Source organism: Amphiura filiformis, chromosome 5 (assembly GCF_039555335.1).
Source record: "Amphiura filiformis chromosome 5, Afil_fr2py, whole genome shotgun sequence".
In the NCBI taxonomy this organism is placed as follows: Eukaryota; Metazoa; Echinodermata; class Ophiuroidea; order Amphilepidida; family Amphiuridae; genus Amphiura; species Amphiura filiformis.
The window spans coordinates 76,713,560-76,733,204 of NC_092632.1; the positions used below are offsets into that span (position 1 = coordinate 76,713,560).

General features: G+C 35.4%; 1 protein-coding gene across 1 annotated transcript in view; it reads right to left on the reverse strand.

Annotated features, from left to right (window-relative positions):
- Positions 1-19,645, reverse strand: part of LOC140153755 (puromycin-sensitive aminopeptidase-like) — a 35,078-nt gene that overhangs the window by 11,862 nt on the left and 3,571 nt on the right. Inside the window, exons 2-14 of the mRNA XM_072176604.1 lie at positions 18,666-18,747; positions 16,663-16,862; positions 15,934-16,041; positions 14,818-15,018; positions 13,300-13,430; positions 12,576-12,646; positions 11,426-11,469; positions 10,199-10,363; positions 9,539-9,643; positions 8,543-8,780; positions 7,792-7,925; positions 6,944-7,078; positions 6,176-6,395 (exon numbers count right to left, since the gene is read on the reverse strand). Of these exons, the coding sequence (XP_072032705.1) occupies positions 6,176-6,395; positions 6,944-7,078; positions 7,792-7,925; positions 8,543-8,780; positions 9,539-9,643; positions 10,199-10,363; positions 11,426-11,469; positions 12,576-12,646; positions 13,300-13,430; positions 14,818-15,018; positions 15,934-16,041; positions 16,663-16,862; positions 18,666-18,747 (1,834 nt within the window). The remainder of the gene's footprint in view (positions 1-6,175; positions 6,396-6,943; positions 7,079-7,791; positions 7,926-8,542; positions 8,781-9,538; positions 9,644-10,198; positions 10,364-11,425; positions 11,470-12,575; positions 12,647-13,299; positions 13,431-14,817; positions 15,019-15,933; positions 16,042-16,662; positions 16,863-18,665; positions 18,748-19,645) is intronic.

The window sequence follows — 19,645 nt, forward strand, 5'->3', positions numbered from 1 at the left end:
TGAGAGAATTATTCTAGCTAGATTATTATGAAGTACCTGAAGCCTATTATGGTACTCTACACTAAAATTTGACCAGACCATGCTTCCATAATCAAAGTGGGGAATAACAAGAGCATTGGATAACATTACAGTGGTTTTGTATGGAAGGAAATATTTTATACGCTTTTATTATGCCAGTTCTTTTGGAAATAGTTTTACTAACATTATCGACATGAGCTGACCAAGACAGCTTGCTATCAAATTTCACACCTAGATATTTAAACTCATCTACTCTTTCAATATCATTGTTGTTATATATTAAATGTACATTGTTGAACTTTTCAAGCATTTTGTTTGTACCAAAGATCATAAACTTAGTCTTTTCAACATTTAAAGTGAGTTTGTTTACTTTGAACCATTCAGCTACCCTACTTAGACATGACTCCATTTGAATTTTAAGATCAGATTCATTTTTAGCTTTACACATTAAAGAGGTATCATCTGCATACATTACAGTTTTACATTCAGACACAGCATTAGGTAAACAGTTAACAAAAATTATAAACAGTAAAGGACCTAAAATTGAGCCCTGAGGAATACCAATATCAATTGGCCTAAAGTCAGAAAAAGTTGAGTTAACATTAACAGTTTGTTCTCTGTTGTTTAAGTATGATTTAAACCATAATAATTCATCCCCACATACCCCATATTGTTTAAGTTTCCTAATCAGAATATCATGATTTACAGTATCAAATGCTTTCTTTAAGTCTATAAATAAAACGCCTGTAGCATAACCTGTATCCATATTCTTTAAAATGTAATCTTGAACATCTAGAAGGGTTGTTGTTGTGGAATGATTTGGACGAAATCCTGATTGAGCATTTGATAATAGTCCTACATTACTCATATATTCATATAATTGATCATGAACAGCTCTTTCAATGATCTTTGATACAAGTGGTAATACAGAGATAGGTCTATAGTTACTAACATTAGTTTTATCACCCGATTTAAATATTGGAGTTACTTTAGCCTTCTTCCATGCATCAGGAAAAGTAGACCCATTCAAAGACAGGTTGCAAATATGAACAAGGCATTTTGAGATGAAAGGCGCAGCCAACTTTAATAACCTTACATTGAATGGATCTAATCCTGATGATTTGCAATTTTGCATTTTACTTATTTGTTTAAGAACAAATTCATTAGATATTGCTCTAAAACTAAATTTGTTTACACTATCATTTTGATGAGAACATACAGTATTACAAGTGCATACATAATTATCATTGTTATTATTAAATTTGCTCCCAAGTTCATTACCTATAGAAGTGAAAAACTCATTGAACTCATTTGCCATATCCTTTTTATTACCTGAGTAATTACCATTCTTTTTAACAACTGCTGTAGGTATACTTGATGTTTTGTTTGGTATAATTTTCTTAATTGCTTTCCAAAGATTTTTACTATTATTTATGTTGTTATTTATAGCCTCGTTACAATAACTCTTTTTCAGTGAATATTTCATATTGTTTACTTTATTTCTAAGAGACTTTGCTTTACTCCAATCTTCAGCATTATTTGTCTTATGTGCTTTTGAAAAATAGTAGTCCCTATCTTTACTTAAGTCTCAAAAATTCACTGTTCACCCATTCAGGTAAACAACCCTTAACTTTCTTTTCCTTAAATGGTGCATGCTTGTCACAGGCAGCATTGAATGAAGACTGCCATTCATTAAGTGCTTCATTGACATCATTTATATTACATATTCTACCCCAATCAATATTTTTGATTGTATCAATATAATCTACTTCATTGAAGTTTTTGAAACACCTGGATCTTACAATTTTTGGTGGAAGTTTCAACTTATTACATTTTCTTACAGCATATATTAATGAATGATCACTAAGACCTAAACTATGAACACCAGATGAGATTATAAGTTCTGGTTTTGATACAAATATTAAGTCAATTTTTGTTTTACTAGTTTCGGTTATTCTTGTATAATCTGTTATAATTTGTTTCATATTAGAATTGTTTGCCAACCTTGTCACTTTTCTTAAATTACCAATTTTAACCTGATCTAAATTAAAGTCTCCTAAAATATATACATCATCATATAAATCGTTACATTTCTTAAATATATCATCAAGATTATCAAGAAAATCAACAGTACAGTCTGGTGGGCGATAAATACTGCCAACTAAAATAGGCTTTGTATTGGTTAAATTAAGTTCAATAAAAATACCTTCAATATCATTATCATATAAATCCTCATTTTGTTTTGACAAAATACTGTTTTTAATATAACATAAAACTCCACCCCGTATTTTACCATTTTGTCTATCAAGTCTATAAGTATTGTAACCATCTATTTCTACTTCTGAGTCATCAACATCCTTATCTAACCAAGTCTCATTAATACATAACACATCAATAGCATTGTCATTCAAAAGGAAGTTAACCTCATCAACTTTGTGGATTAAACCCTGGATATTTAAATGAGCTATTTTAAGACCCTTCCTAATCTTACACTTTAAATCAATAAAACCCTCATTAAGAGGATCATTAGCAAGTTTGTGAAAACAATTATTACAATACCAATAATTATTTTGCTTAACATCATTGTCATCAACACATCTAAAGTGAAAATCAAGTGTACAATTATTACAAGTTACATAAAGATCATTTTGTAAGATTTTTCTTACACACTCACCACAAAAATCATTTTCAGTTTTCTTACAAATTTTGGCATTCTCTACAGTTTTTAAAGTTACAGTTCTTTTTTTTCTTTTATTACTCACAGTTTCTTTATTAGTTCTTTCCTTTACCTGCTCCTCCAATGAGATGTTACAACACAAAATCCTGGTGAAATACACTACTGAGACAAGACAAATAGTTCTCTTGAAGAAGTTGTGTTCCTAATCGTGATAAATGTAATCCGTCAGACTTTGCAATATGATGATCCAAAGTGATATTCCTATTGTCTATGAAATTCAAGTTCTTGGTATAACACATGTCATAAAGTCTCGCGTTAAATTCCTTTATCCACGCACAATGTCGTTTGTTCCTTTGGATAGTCAATGAAGAGATAGCAATGCGAATAGTAGGTCTGAATGCAAAAATAGTTGACAAAAGGGTATCATACATAGAAAGGCACTCATTCACATAACATCTGGACAGGTCGATTCGTTGCACAATGAATAATAATAAAGTCTGGGTTCTCTTCTTCAATAATAGCAGGGGCAAGTTTATTCCATAGTCCTAGTTTGCTTCCAGGGATGCATCGGTTCCTAATAATACAACGTGAAGTCATTCTATGCCCACAAGGTGCTTTGGAATCGAGTCTCCAATAATCAGAATCTTTCTCTTAGACTGTCTAGGTGATGGTGCCTTAGCTGCAGTAGGTTCTACATTAGATGGTATGCTGTCAGTTGTACAATTGATAAGTGTCCGCGATTTCTTGATATGTTTCCTAGGCGAATTCGACTTCCTTGTAGTGACAATGGTAGGGATAGGCAGAGGAACACAATCCTCAACTTCCAGAGTATCAAATCGGTTGCTTGAGGGATAGTAGCTACAGGTACATGCACAAGTGTCCTAGGTGCAGGGATGGGTTTTGGTTTAACACACGGAAATGTCCTTGGGGCAGGGATGGGCGATGGTTTCACAGTTTGTGACAAAGAAAGTCTTGGTGCTGGCTTTGGCGCTGTAGGATGGGTTTGGGTTCCAACATTCACAAAAACAGGGCGATCTGCTGTCTGTACTCCAACATCTTTAACAAATACATTGTCAATATCAGAAATCATACTTGTTGAAGCATTCAAATCAAAGCATGGTAATGAAGTACTGCCAGTCTGGGGTGTTGATGCTAATGGCTGTACACAAATCGATGTATGCTCGAACTGTCCATTGAGTTGTTGAGAGTTTCATGTTTGATCTTGATTTTTGTTAGCACAGTGTCTATCCAATGTTCATGTAGATGTCCTTGTACAGAAATATTGCAGCGTACTGTCATAGCAAGTAATTGTTACAGTTTGATCATTGATGTAGCATCTGAAGATATTTCCTTTGGTTCCTCGGTTGTCAGGTGGTCCATATAATGTAGAAAGTTAGTCCATAAGTGAATCATATATATCAGGGTTGATAGCCACTGTTGTAGATTTCTGCTTAGGCATAATTGTCCATAAGGCATTCTCATAAATAGAGGCATTAGAGAAGCCATTGAAAGTTTGGTGGAGAGAGTTCAACAGGAAACTCACAGCCATTATGAATGTACAGGAAGTTGAAGATCAATAACACAATCAATACAAAGGTCCAATATATAGCAAATTAAGTGTCCACAATGATACAAAAATATATCAAATTCATGCAAAATACATCAAAATCAGGAACAGTTAGATGAAATAAATATCACAAGAAGTATCCTGGTGTCACAAGCTACACACTGATATAAAATTTATATACAAAATCAGTCTGGAAACTGCTAAAAGTTGCGATTATTTGAGAGAGCACAGGAGAGCACTGCTGCTGTTGCTGCTGCTGCTGTTGTACATAATTATACCCACAGAAGAGACAACGCAAATCATGTTTTTAATCAACTTTGCCCATGTGAGATTGCATATAGGCCTAAAAATAAAGGTCATTATCTATCATGCTCATAATGATCAGTGTTTGTTTAATCGGAAAACAGCATTTTTGAAGCGTCTATATTTTCTTTTATTCCAATCAAAATAATGACAATCATGAAATAACCCTGAACTTGCATACCAATCATTGAATATGTCAGTTAAAATTGAGTTGTCTTATACATTGCGAATGTGTGTCTTTTAATGTGCAATTGGTCTTGAACTTGAAAAATATTGACCTGCAAGTGACATTTGCACTTTTTGTTACTTTTTATTCTTCCTTCTTTTTTAATTCATGGTTTTCTTTTTAGTGTGACAGTTCGTTTTATCTTCTTTTATTTCTATTTTGTATTTTCTTTGCTATTTTGTTTTGGTTTCCTTTCTTTGTTTCTTTCATTTTTTTGGGGGGGTCTTTAATGATTTCTTTTCCTTTGTCTTTGTCTTTGCTTGAATTCTTTGAGGTATACTTTCGTGGGGTCGGGAATTACTGGTTTGGAAGGAGAAGTTTGGCAAAGCAATGTACATAGGTTGGTAGAGTTCGTTGCATTATTTTGCTATCTACTGCAGATAACAATGATAAATTTGCATCCCACATCCGTGTGATGTTTGCTTGACGGTTCCCTTAGTGTCATAGCAAATATAAAAGATGGTGAATGATTTTCCAAAAAGATTGTCAACTTTTTAACTATCCAAATTGCTATGTTTTAAAATGTTTGGGGTATGTATAAGGTATTCTACGTCTTATTCGACTTAACTTAGTGAAAATTTGATGAAAATATATGTTTAAAGTGACCGATCCCTGAAATATTTGGGAATGTAATGTAATATTTTTTATTCCCTATGTTCCTTAGTATATATAAATTAACATGTCTAAGTTTTATTTCAATCGCTCTACTGGTTCTGAAGTTGTGAACCCTAATGTGAAGTAGCAAACACTGATTTTGGAATTCCTCAGACAATCTCAGAAATATTTGTTCGAACACTTTTAAGGCCTTATTGGAAATGGTCCCCCTTCTACCCCTGTACAATGTTGGCATGCCCAATATGCTCATCTTTACCATATCTTCTCCCAACATTGTTTGGTAAGGGGAGGGGGCATGCTTAAGATGAACATTGAGACAACACTATTATAATTCTTAGTTTCCAGTGACTCATATAGCGTGCGCACTATGCTAAGAAGAACATGGGAATTACAGTGGGTGTTCGAACACATTTTTTCCGGGATTGTGGGTTAGCTATTTATCGTTTCCTCCTCATAAGTGCTAAGTGGCACAGCACCATATTGTGCATCTGTCCACTAGGAACCTCCCTCCCCTGGCAATGGGCTATTCCTGCTGAAATCCACACTACCCCTGTGGAAGATTTTGGATATATCTTCCACAAGGAGAGTATGTTTTTTCAAATATAATTGGTCAGGGAATGGAGGAATGTTTCAAATTGAAGTTACCCCACTGTCTATTCTATATGAAACCCGTACTCCCTTTGTGGAATGTGGAAGACTTTAGCTAAATCTTCCACAGGGATGAGTGTGGAATTTCAATGTAATAGCCCGATTAAGTTCCTAGACATACCTTCTCCATCCTTAGGATTCCATGACACATGCTCATACACCTGAGTAAACAGCTTTGTGGCAAATGCCTTGAATAAATCCTTAGACTCTGTGTTCGAGAGTAGATTACCCAGTGTATACAGATTGGTGGATATCTCAGTCCATACTGTGTAGTTCTTCTCGTTAACAAAGGCCTCAATCACTTTCAGTACATCTACTGTACTAGCTTGACCAGCTTTAGCCTGGTTAGGAATAACAATAAACCATTACTGACAATTTAATTACAGATAAGACTACTTAAATATCTTCTAATGTTATATCTTCAACATTTTGTTTATGAACACCTAAGGATATGAGCAACCAAGCAAACACAAAAATATGTTTAAAACATTATAAATGTGTGATAAACATGTTTTGGTTTGGGTCCAAATGTCTAATAACATTTAAATGTAGGGTTATATAAAGGTCATTATAATGTTTATAAATTATTTTATAGGTAAAAACACTACAAAAACATGTTTAAAAATATGAGAAAAGTTTTTAACACCAAGTCTCCACATACATAAATGACGGCCAGTGAAAAAGTGATGTCAAAATGTTATTGCAAAGTATGTGTTGGCAAACATTTTAATAGCATTTATGTTAGAATGTTTTGCAGCAAGATTTCAAAAATGTTATTGAATGTTATTAAACATTTTATACACTTTGTATGTCTTTTATATAATCTGACATTTGTTTGCTGGGAATGTATAAAGCATGCAGCATACATAAAGCGAAGTATAAAACTTACCAGAGCAAAAAGATCACTCTCAATACCCAGTCTGTCTCTTGGAGCCAACTCTTGGCTTCTGATGCCAGGTAACAAAGCTTCTAACATCTCAGGTGAGTATTGCACACGGTAGAAACCCATGGTTCCTGGGTTAACCTGAAGAGGAGGTTAATTCAGTAAAGATGCTCAATGTTTAGTGACTTCGATGTAATGACGCTTGTAGTAGCACATCTAATAGGCAGGGTCATGGGGACAAAGTGTCCCCACAGATCTTAATGGGCAGACCAGCTCAGATAGCTGGGTAGAAATGCGATGAAAATTAGTGTCCATCTGCTTTTGGGCCCGTTTGTCACTATATTTTACCTCGATTATTGGCTAATGTTTGAGAGTATATGCAATTGCTTGATTAAAGGGGTATTCTGTGATTTAGCATCCTCTTTGTTGGGTATTATTCAATAGATATCAACAAACAAAGCTTATTTCCAAAATTTCAGTTGATTCCGACATTGAAGTTGTCAGTTCACAAAATGCATTACAGCACAACATAGGCTACAGCCCACAAATACAAACTGGCCGATATCTTTGTCCAATCAATGATTGAATCTGCAAGAAAGTTTATGCACACAATGATGATGTAGTCCCAGGTTCCTGAAGGTATTACTTTTCTGGAGTAAGTTGGGGATGAGACTATGGATCACAAAGTGCCCCTTTAAGTCCTCTTGGGGCAGGTCACCATGAATACTTGATAGTTCTTCTAAAATTGTGCAGAGTGAATATATATAATTGGGCATGGCAGGCAAAAATGATGTTCATCTGGAATTATTTTTATCTTTCATGGTTTGATTTTTGGAGTAATTTACAAAACCTACCTTGACCCACTGATTTGGTTCGACATCCAAAGTGACAGTCAAGGAGGGTTTATCAAGGACCACTTTGGAGGCTGCTTCGTTAGGCTTGGCACTTGTGGCAATACTGACTGGAACCATCCACTGTGGGCTCTCACCTGTCAACAACAACAAAAGAAACAAGCAGAATAGTATTAGGTGGTGTGTCCCTGCCAGAAGAGTGTTTCTTGGGATATCATTGTTCATAAAAAAAATTTAAAAGAAAACAAATTGGGGAAAAAATTTGCAAAATGACTGCTAGTGACCTCTATATTATCTTTGACCTTACACCTGTTGATATCATACATGCCAATGTACACATGGGTCATTGTGTCCAAGTACCATTGAAATTCATCAAAGCATGTTTTGTCTTATTTCAAACACTGCTTACAAAACTGGTTACCTACAATATTGGAAAAAAAGTCTTGGAACAATTTCATGTACAGAATGGAAAACCCCCTCTCCAATGTTAAAAAATGCCAATGTCTTCAGCAGTTTCTCAATGTGTTACATACAACATTGATTGATGGGGAGAGGGGAAGTGTAAATCATTGTTGTAGATGTCATTTGTTCCCAAACACAATATACATCATTTCCATGATCATAACAAATTCTGCACAAAATTTTGACAGAGTGTGCTAAGTGTTCCAAGTACTTTTTCCAAGATCGTAGGTTTATGAAACTTAAAAGGTACAGCAAAAAAAAAAGATTCACCAGTATGTATGCAATCACATACCTGAGATAGGTCCATCAGCACAGAACTTTGCCTGCTCTATTGTAATCTTTCTTGAGTTGCCTTCTTGTGCTGCGGCTGACACCTTGATTACAGGGAAGCCCATTTGTTTGGTCCAGGAACTCATGATTTCTTCTATTGGTTTGCCGCTGGCTTCACCAAGTGCTCGCCATAGATCCTCTGTCTGTGTGTTTTTATACTTGTGTTTTGTGAGGTAGGCATTCATACCTTTTCTGAAGGCCTGTGAAAAATGTATCAAAATTATGAGTAGAATATTTTGAGCTGGTGTACACTGGTAGGCACAGCGAGATTGTATACAACACAAATTTCAGGGGAATTTTGGGATTTGGAGGGAAATTTTGTGATTTGGAGGGAAATTTGGGGAATTAGAGGACAATTTTGTGATTTGGAGGGAAATTTAGGGAATATGGAAGGAAATCCTGTTTCCCTAAGTAAGAAATACAAGAAATTATGGGGAATTTTGCCATCTTAAGAGTAAAATTTAGCTTAAATTCCCAGGAAATAAGCATTTTTGTCCAGTCCTGCATGTAACCACCACTAAATATAGGCAGCGATACACCACTTGGGAGTTTCCACTGTCTAACTGCAGACACATGGGTAAGTTTTATTCACCCTATTGTAGACTCTTTTAAGTTTTCCCTGTCCAAGGCAGACTAACCCTATACCTCCAACTGCAGTTGTGGGTTGTAGTGCAGTTTGATGCTGTTTTCAATTTGGTAACATTGTCAACGTACCATGGTTCCTGTGCATTCACACACAGATTTCCTGTGTGTGTGTTTGCTTGCCGGCGTTTACAAATATACAGACAATGCATATACACTGACTCTAATAGCTCCTCCCCCTACACATATACCCCATGCACAAAAGCACAAACCCCTTAAAAAGTAGTGACACACCAGTAACATATCATCACTTTTGGAATCAGTTAGAAAGTGCAACATAGAATCTCCCTCAGCAACACAAAACTGCAATACTTACTGCATCTCCAATGAAGTCATGAAGCATTCTGATAACGGAGCTTCCCTTGCAGTAAGATATCAAATCAAAGATTTCATCCACTTCATCAGGATGTCCCACTGGTACCTACAAAACAGAACAACATACAGGTTAAAAACTTACTCAGTTTGAATACAAGTCAGTATTTTTGTCTTCTGTAAAAAGAATGTCATTAGTTCTCGATACATCCATTGGGTTATTCCATTTAAAATCCACACTCCCCCTGTGGAAGATTTTGGAAATATCTTCCACAGGGGGAGTATGCCTTTCAAATGTAATGAACACATTAGGCAGCTCCATTTGAAACTCACCCTCCCTCTGTAGAAGATTCGGGTTGAATCTTTCTCAGAAGGTGTATGAAATTCTAATGGAGCTGCCTAATGTGTTTATTCCATTTGAAATTCATACTCCCCCTGTGGAAGATATTTCCAAAATCTTCCACAGGGGTAGTGTGGATTTTAAATGGAATAGCCCATTGCATCGTTTCAACCACAACTGTTCCTATACATGTATTTAATTCTCACGACGTGACATGTACATATGAAAGTTAAATATTAAAATAAAATTAAATGGATACTAAAATATAGCAACAGCAGTTTATATGTAAAAGAAATGAGCTGATTTTTCCATGCATATCCGTACCTCTATTGGATGGCTTGTAGACAGGGCATCCAGACCAAGAGCCCTTGTATAATCAGTGGTCAAAAACTGTGTCCATATATCATATTCAGGAAAGCAATGGTCGACACAGAGATACTCTATCCAGGAGGCAAATCCTTCATTCAACCACAGATGAGTCCACCATTCCTATTCAAAGGGAGGGAAGAACACCAAATATTACATGGCTAAATTATGAGAAGACAGTTTAATTAACTTATATGCATTGTTATTGCATTGTTTCTAAATTTGTACATTAGAACATAGCAGGAGCAGCAGTTTAAATTACTTTTTGCATCAAAAATGCTATAACACACATGACATAAGTATACCAATGCCAAGTCATTGATATACTCATGGAAATAGGGCAAAACACATGATTTCAAGTTCAACCACTGTAAAACACAGATACTTCACTTCTTCTTCTTATGTACAACATAAAGTGCAGTTGTACTGGGTTGCAGAATTGTATATATAAAAAATATCCTTCACTGAGTAGAGAGGAACATCACTTCACTCAGTACTGACAGTATATTTCCTTTTCACATATCACAGTAAGGTTTAGTTCTGAACATGCTGAAGGCTTTTTCTAGTAGGTCCTGTGTCACAACCTGGGGTACCTTTGTGTTACATAGTAAAAAAGTGAAATGTTTCAAACATTTTACCTACACGTCTCATTTGAAGTGGTTCATCCTCCTGAGCATTTTGACACCTTTTTTATGGAAATCGGTTAAAAAATGAGAGAGTGCGGGCAAAAACAATCACAAAGTAGGTGGGATTTAACCCCACCTCTTTTTACCACATTTACAATCATTCTGAGCAAGTATTAGTCTTTCAAATGACTTTCTGTATTTATTAACTTGGTTTAGATGTCTCGGAGTTCATTTAGACATTTTTTTACTAGATTCAAATTTTTAATGGGGGTTTTAGATCAAATTTACGATACGAATCCTCCTCCTAATCCTCAACCACCCTTGGCACATTTCATGCCAAACGCCATAAGAAAATAATTAAAAATTATTTTAAAACAGGTTAAAAACATGAGTAATATAGAATAAATTAGCCTCAATTTAAGACCTAATTGAATCTTCTAAGTGAGGGAATACTCAAGAGACAGTGTTTTGAAATCCCAACTGCACATCAAAATGTAACAAAACCACCATTTTGGGTACCCCAGTATATGACACAGGATCAGTAATTAATTTCTCTTACCATTGTGACCAGATTGCCAAACCACTGATGAGCCAATTCATGACCTGCAAAATAAAATCACATTATTGTATCAGTAACAGTCATCTTAGAGGTGTGATGGTAAACTGTGTATAGATTAGATCCCATTGGAAAGTCATCACTGGTGTTCCAACCAAAAATGGCTTGACAAAGTGAGTTGGTGAATAAATCTCAACAGGTTGAAAAGATAAACATACATGTATCAAACGATCAACACATTAATTGATGAGCATTTTGAAACTAATTTACATCACTTTGAATATTAAGGACTGAAAATCACATGGTCTGACAATGTCAAATAAAAATACCATATTTTTACCAATACTTTGCAAAGGTTTATCCACAATTCTTAAGCACTTGAGAAAGTTCCTGCAATCTTATTGGTTCTTAACCATGTGATATGATACGATATAACACAGTTCAGTGCATGCAGGTCGTCGTAATATGCATACTTGCTATTTGAACCAATCGGAGACGCATAGTAATAACGGGACTGATCGATTCTAAGCTATAGGTAATTCCTTGTTAAATGACTTAATTTGATTAAAATTTGGTATACTTATGTTATTTTTTATTAGAATTGAAGTGTTTAAGAATGTGAATAAAGGTATCGTCTTTAGCAGCTGTCACACATCTACCATCTGATATAACACAGGCAACATCATTATATTTGGCATAAAACAACTCGGTAAAAATAATGATATCGCCTATGTTATATGAGAGGATAGATGCACGACAGGGGCTAAAAACAATACCTTTATGCTCTAAATCAAAATATATTTTGTGTGGGGTATGTGTGTGTCAGGTGGTGAGTGAGGATGCAAAGTGTGCTTTTGTAAATACCAGTAAAATACCAGTATAAGAACTGCGGACATCCATGGTTCCTCAATGGTGTTTTGAGATCTAAAATATCATAAGAATGCATTGTAGCAAGTGACCACAGTTTCCAGTAAAAGGCTAGATCCACACTTGAAGAAAAGAGTCTATGGTAAAGTAGATAAAAGTCAAATGTGAGTGTCTGCAGTTGGGTAATAAAACTCAATAATATGTGTCAATGTCCTTAGTTACCGATGTTCACAAGTAGGGGTGGGGGGTGTATGCATGTTCATGGCATTTGTGTATACAAACCTACCTACAACCAGAGCAACCCACTGTTTTGAGGCAGAGGATGAGTTCTTGGGATCAACCAGCAGTGCTGTCTCTCTGTGGAAATCAAACAAAATGCTTACTTAAACTATGATGCTGACATCTAAAGAAGTAGTTCCACATTTATTTAAGACTTTTGGTATTTCTACTTCGTTATTACAATGCCCAAATGTGAAAAAACAAAACTTGATTTGAAAGCAATTTGTTTGAAAATATAACATATGTCAAATTACTAATTACACATTTGTGTACATCCATATCAAAACGATGCACTTGTCGGCTGCTACATGTGTCTCATTTCACATAATAGTTAGGAATAAATACCAGACTCATATCAAGTGTAGGTCACTTCAAATCATCCCAAGTCAAATTGTACAAGAAATATTATCTGTATTCCTAAACCATGTGACTTGGGATAATTTGAAGTGACCTCCACTTCAGAGATGAGTCTGGAATTTATTCCTAGTTATTATGTGAAATGAGACACATGTAGCAGCCGACAAGTGCATCCTTTTGATATGGATGTACACATTTCATCTATAGAAAGTAATATGGAAACAGGAAAACTTGATACCTCTTTTGAAAATAACCTCCGTAGTTATCACAATACAAAGTCACCTGTAATAGGTATCAGTCATTTTAACTGGATGTTTTGTATGGCAATGTCTTGAATGTGTGTGTGGGTGACACTGTTGATTCATCATACCTACCTGTATGTAACAAGGCCCCAGTTCTCCATAGCACCAGCAGCAAAGTCTGGTATAGCTATCAAGTCAATCTTTGGCAATGGGAATCCTATGTTGAAGTAGTCTTTGTAAAATGGCAGTGTCTTGACTGCAACCTGCGAAAAAGGTCACATTTAAGAAGTTACATAAGTACATACAAGTTGGTGCAGTCTCCATGTGAAGTACATAAAACTCGGGATTTATATTTATATGCTTCTCACATCAAAAACCAAAAATTTGGAAACACATTGTTTTAAGGGTAGACCTCGATCTAAGACAAAAAACAGAACAAATCGGCAGCAGTTTTACTTATAAAAATTATAAACTCAACCAATAAAGTATCGAAACAATTATAGATGGTCAGATATATCGGGAACTGAAATATAAAGCAAAAACTTATTTAATGTATATAAAGCGCAACTTTCTCCTGCGCATTTTGATACCTCTTTTGTTGCTCTACAATATCATTTGGTTGAGTTATGGGCGCTTGAGTGGCTTCAAGTCGGATTTTGAAAGTTGCACTTAGCTCCTATTCAAGCCAAATGCATTCATCGTGTACACACACACACACAAAATCAAGACAAAGGATGCCGATGTGCTCTGTTTACTTAACCATGAACTTTTTTTTTACTCCTTCGACTTCCAACTTCAATACTTGCTACCCCCTTTACTTATCTCATGAACTCTTTCTGCTGACATCTCAATACTTGGTGTGCCCACCATCACTGTCTATCAGTGCCTGGATTTGTCGTCGCATGCTCTGAAAAAGATGTCTTATCTTTCCATTGTCAATGTCTCGCCATTTCCTGAGCAGGATGCGCCGAAGGCCTTCTAAGGTAATCTGACTTCAACCTCATATTGATTTATGCCTACCATTGTTGACCATTGAGTACAATTGATGGTCATCGCAATCAATTTATCCAATAGGCGACACACATACTCATTTGAATTTGGCGGACAAAAGCAATGGTCATTTAATTGGTCACAGTGCTACGCATTTGGCTTGAATAGGAGCTAAGTGCAACTTTTAAAATCCGACTTGAAGCCACTCAAGCGCCCGTAACTCGACCAAATGACATCGTAGAGTAACGAAAGATGTATCAAAATGCGCAGGAGAAAGCTGCGCTTTATATACATTAAATAAGTTTTTGCTATATATTTCAGAACCCGATATATCTGACCGTCTATAATCGTTTCGATACTTTATTGGTTGAGTTTACTTAAACTGAATAAGAATATGCGCTGGCATCCACTACTAGATAGATAGATGGATAGGCAAAAGAAAAAATATATATTTTAATTCTCTAATTATTTATTATTATAATATATGGTAATAATGTGATTCATTCAATAAAAGTAATGTTAGAATTAATGTACCTGCGGGTAAAGTAAATATATATGTAAAATTTGAATGACAGGCTGTCTTTGTCTATTAACTATCATAATTGTTACTTGCTCAATCATACATTTTGTATATGAAACAAAAAAGACAACAATTCTTACTTCCAGTGCAAAGTCACCTTGTTCCTTCCTGCCGAGTGGAGTGTAGACTCTGACCAAGACTCCGTCAGACGACTTGCCTTCCACATAATCAAATTCACCAACAATGAAAGCCAGCAGGTAGGTAGACATGATTGGAGTCTGGGCAAAGGCCACCACTCTCAAGTCAGCATTGTCTGGGCTAGCATTATCACTTGTAACATTCTATATTGTCACAAAAAAAATGGAAAAGGAACTAAGTAAGAAACAATATATTGGTAACAGTACATGATATTCTTGCTTGCTATATCTCCAAACCCACATTATGTTTAATAAACAAGGTACAAGATGCAGTACAGATCAGCTACGGTTGTACAACATAAATGGAAAGTTTCAAATCTTTCTATGTTAACCACTTCTTTTACAATATAATGCAAGCTCTACATCTCTCCTAGAATCATGTCAAATTTTGGTTTGAAATACCAACAGATAAATCATGTATGTATATTATCTGCATAATTAACAATAGAAAAATGAAATTGACTTAAATATTTCTGTGACAATGACTACATCTTTCAGGATCAAACTTCTGCATATTGTGTAGAAAACTTTAAAAAGTACAATGCCTCTTCATTTGTAACACAGTGGTTTCTTCATATTTATTAATGTTTTATTGTACTAAAACAGACCCTAAACTACTTACCATATTTCCTCGAATAGTCGCCCCCTTCAATAAATGCCCCCCCACCACTTTTTCAACCAAGATGTTTCAAAAATGCTGATATTTCCATGCTATCTTGTGTAGTAAGCGTACCATGGTGAACACATCATCGCTAATGGCGTCAGTAATTGGCGAAAATCTGGTCATAAACCCGGAAGTCATCGTTCCTAAGTTCATAGTTTGTCATTTCAGCATGAGTTTTAAGCTTGCCTAATGATTTTAATGGGAATTATCATTCTAAAAATGACCTCTAATAAACGCCCTCCTTTTGGAAAATGCAACACCCCGGGGGCCGACTATTTTATTCTTTTCTATTCTATTTCAATTCTATACAAGCATTTATAAGCGCTCTACAAAGAACACAGCGCTTTACAATGAGAAACTATTCGAGGAAATACGGTATATGGTCAAATTCTTACCATGTTGGAGAGGGCGACCCGATCCTTAGGCACAACTAGTGTGACATCGAAGGTTGCCTTGACTGCTGGTTCATCCCAACATGGGAATGCTCGTCTAGCATCTGTAGCCTGTAAAATCACAAAGAATAAATCAAGAATTTAATCATAGATTATTAAAGAGAGAAACAGATGGTGTATCAACATGCAAACTTTAGCTCTGTGCTTTGTATTCAATTATCGTACAGTCATGAAGGCTGATCATTTGGTCGCCTGAATCTTGCAAATCACATACAGCGTTGCGTGCCTATGCATCTACACAAAAGATATCAGGACTGTGCTTCAAAAAATACACAATAACCAAGTAACAAGCAAAGAGTGGACATATGATGCTGAACTTTGCCAATGGGTACACTGTCTGTTTATTATAACTTTATGGATTTAATGTACAACTCATTGAGTGTTAAAAGAGCACTTTATGGTCCACAGCCTCATCCCCCCACTTTTCTCCAAAAAAATTGTGATTTTTATACCCTTGGAAACCTCTGACTACATAATGTTTATGTTTATGGCTACCACTGCTCTTCTATGTCACAGGTGTCGTATTTGATAGTTCTTTCCATCTGCTTCTGAGACACCAATGATGCATACTGCTCTTTTTTGTATAGCATCAAGTTTAGACACACAGAGGTTTTTATAAATTGATCAATGATACTATATTAATTTATTACAAAAGAACCATGCTTGCCATACCTCAAATTGTGTGACTGCACAGACTCTCTTCTCCCCAGATGGTGTGGTGTAGTTGCTACGGTAGAAGCCTTTCATTTTATCATTAAGTTCTCCAGTGAATTCAAGACACAGGTGTCCTTCACCGACAGGTAACTCTGATGCAAAGGTCAAAGTCACCTTCTCATCTTCTGGTTTGAAGGTGATCTCTGAGCTCTCGATATCTGAAAGCGAAGTTTTTTTTTATCAGTAGACACTAAATTTACAGTATTGGGCTATTCCATTTAATTTCCACACTACCCCTGTGGAAGATTCTGGAAATATCTTCCACAGGGGGAGTATGAATTTCAAATGGAATGAACACATTAGCAGCTTTATTTGAAACCTACCCTCCTTCAGTGGAAGATTAAGGTTGAATCTTTCTCAGAGGGTGTATGCATCGGCTTGCATCCTTATGTGTTCATTCTATTTGAAATTCATACTCTACATGTTTAAGATAATTCCAAAGGGTGGAAGATTTTGAAAATATCTTGTACAGCGAGAGTATGAATTTCAAATGGAATTCACACATATGCTCCATTTGAATTTCATACACCCAGGGTAGTGTGGATTTTAAATGGAATAGCCCATTGGACTCTTTGATGAAAGCATATAAAAGTTTTCCCAACAAAAATGTATGTTTTCTGCTCATCACCAGTGAATTCTGTTTACAAACATTCCTACAGTACAGTAGGCCAAAAGTGCAAAGCATTGTAAGATATTTTTGACCTTCACACAAGAAAAATAGGTCAACTTAAAGTGGTTCAAGTTGAGGCATTATGTTTTGATGAATCCGAGTGTGTGAAAATATTGGATCCAACACAAGCCCAATATTTATTGGTCTCGCTAGTCGCTATGTGTTCAAAATATTAGACTTGACTACATCTCGTCAATATTTTAATAAAACTCATGTAGCCCAATCAATAATAGCCCAACCAATAAATATGGGATCAACAATTTTATATCACAGTTGGGCAACTGATTTATGGCTTCAGCTGCCTGATTGAAACAGCAATTCATTTTAAATAATTTGTCAAAGCCTGAATAACATGCACTAAGTGTTACATGTACATGTGTACATGTACATTATACATGTGCAAACCGTTGTAATGCTCAAGACTAATGAGGCAAATTATCGTTTGATATCAGGCTTTTGCCAGAAAGTGATGAAAAACATCTATCGCCGAGCTCGAGCTGGTGCATTGCTGTTTCATTGACAATCACACACTGAGCAAGCCATTATGAAATGGAGGGACCTAACAAAATCAGCATCAAATACAACTAAAATGGTAACCTATAATTTACTCTTGCATGTATAGATTATTAAAACTAAATAAATTACATGTTTTAGCATATTTAATATATTGATATGTATTCAACTTTACTGTTTACCATTGTTTTATCAAAAAATTGCTGAATAATAAAGGCAAGCACGCTCCTAAATCTAATTCATTTGTCCCATTGCCATGCGGCACTACAACAACGGCGACTGAAGCCGAAAAGTGGTAGAGTTGTCAGTGTGGCATCACTTATGAAATACATGTACCAGATTCAGGCGTGCTTGCCTTTTATTATTCAGCAATTTTTTGATAAATCAATGGTACACTGGGAAGTTTAATGCATTTAAATACATGATTTGTTCAACTTTGTGTATCCATACACAAAAGGTAGATCTCTTGGCTAATTTGGTAAGATTTGTGCTGCTTTTAGAACGGTGTGTTATATCATAGCGGACTATTCAAGGTTTCATTTATAACAAACCGGCTACAAGCAATCTTGAGCAGACGACTCATCTTTTCTGGGAGCTCATCCATTTCTACCTCAATGAGGTAGACAACTTTGGTCTCCGTACATGAAAAACCAAGATAGCAGATTTACCATAACACTACGCAAGCATGGGCCAATTATGAGTCCAATCTCTTTGGATCTAAAATCTAATCTCTTTTTGGGATATTCTAAGTTCTAGACCTCCTCCTTGTCATATGTACCTTTTCCTCCACTTTTGAAGACAGCCTTGGAAATCTTGATGTCCACACTATTGGTAGTGATTTGGCTGGTTGCATATTGAACCTAAAGAATTAAAAATAAATTCACAAAAAGTATTAATATACTACATGTAGTGATGACATTGCTGGGAGAGAAATTATTACTGTTTGCTCCTGGTCCAGTGAGGTGGTGAATTAAACTGTACAGTACATTTCATTTTATTTCACTTTATTTAGGAATCAACCAAGGATAAAAACAAACAAAAAATGCACACAAAAATACACTTACTACATGTACCATTGTTGTCTTTTAGGGATCATTGTTATGGGACCTGAGAGTACATCAGACACACCAAATTGTATTCTGAATACAAGTAGGGATGACCATCATAATTTCATGTTGCCCCTATTGCTACAAAAGATTCTGGAAAGAACTCATCAACAGAAGTATTTTGGTGGTTAAATGGTCAAAATCGGTCAAAAACTTTTCGAATTATGAATTTTCAAAGTTTCCCATTCTGAACGGTCATTGGAACGAAATAAATTGACAAAGTCTAAAAATAGCAATGTGAGCAAAATTGGTATATAAGCATATGTACCTTTTTATATTTCTTTATTTTAATATATATGCAAACATGAAACAAGCATATTGTGAAAGTATCAAAGGGGTTTCTTATGAAATGGCACTTTACTAGTCAATAGCATAAAGTATTTCTTCAAACCGAGGCACTGAAATCATGCTTTTAGAAAACATTTGCCAAAAATCATCCATAATGGCCGAAGTGGCACAAAATCAAAAGTTCAGGTGAACTTTTTTTCCACAACAATATACACTACACATAATAAAAATACTAATGTACTACAAAGGATTTTCAACATAGGAATCCAAACAATCAAGTACCAACATGCACAGCTTTGTCCTGATATCACTTCTGGGGTTTTAACAAAATGTTGAACCTCTATTGTGATTAGCAGCAGCATAA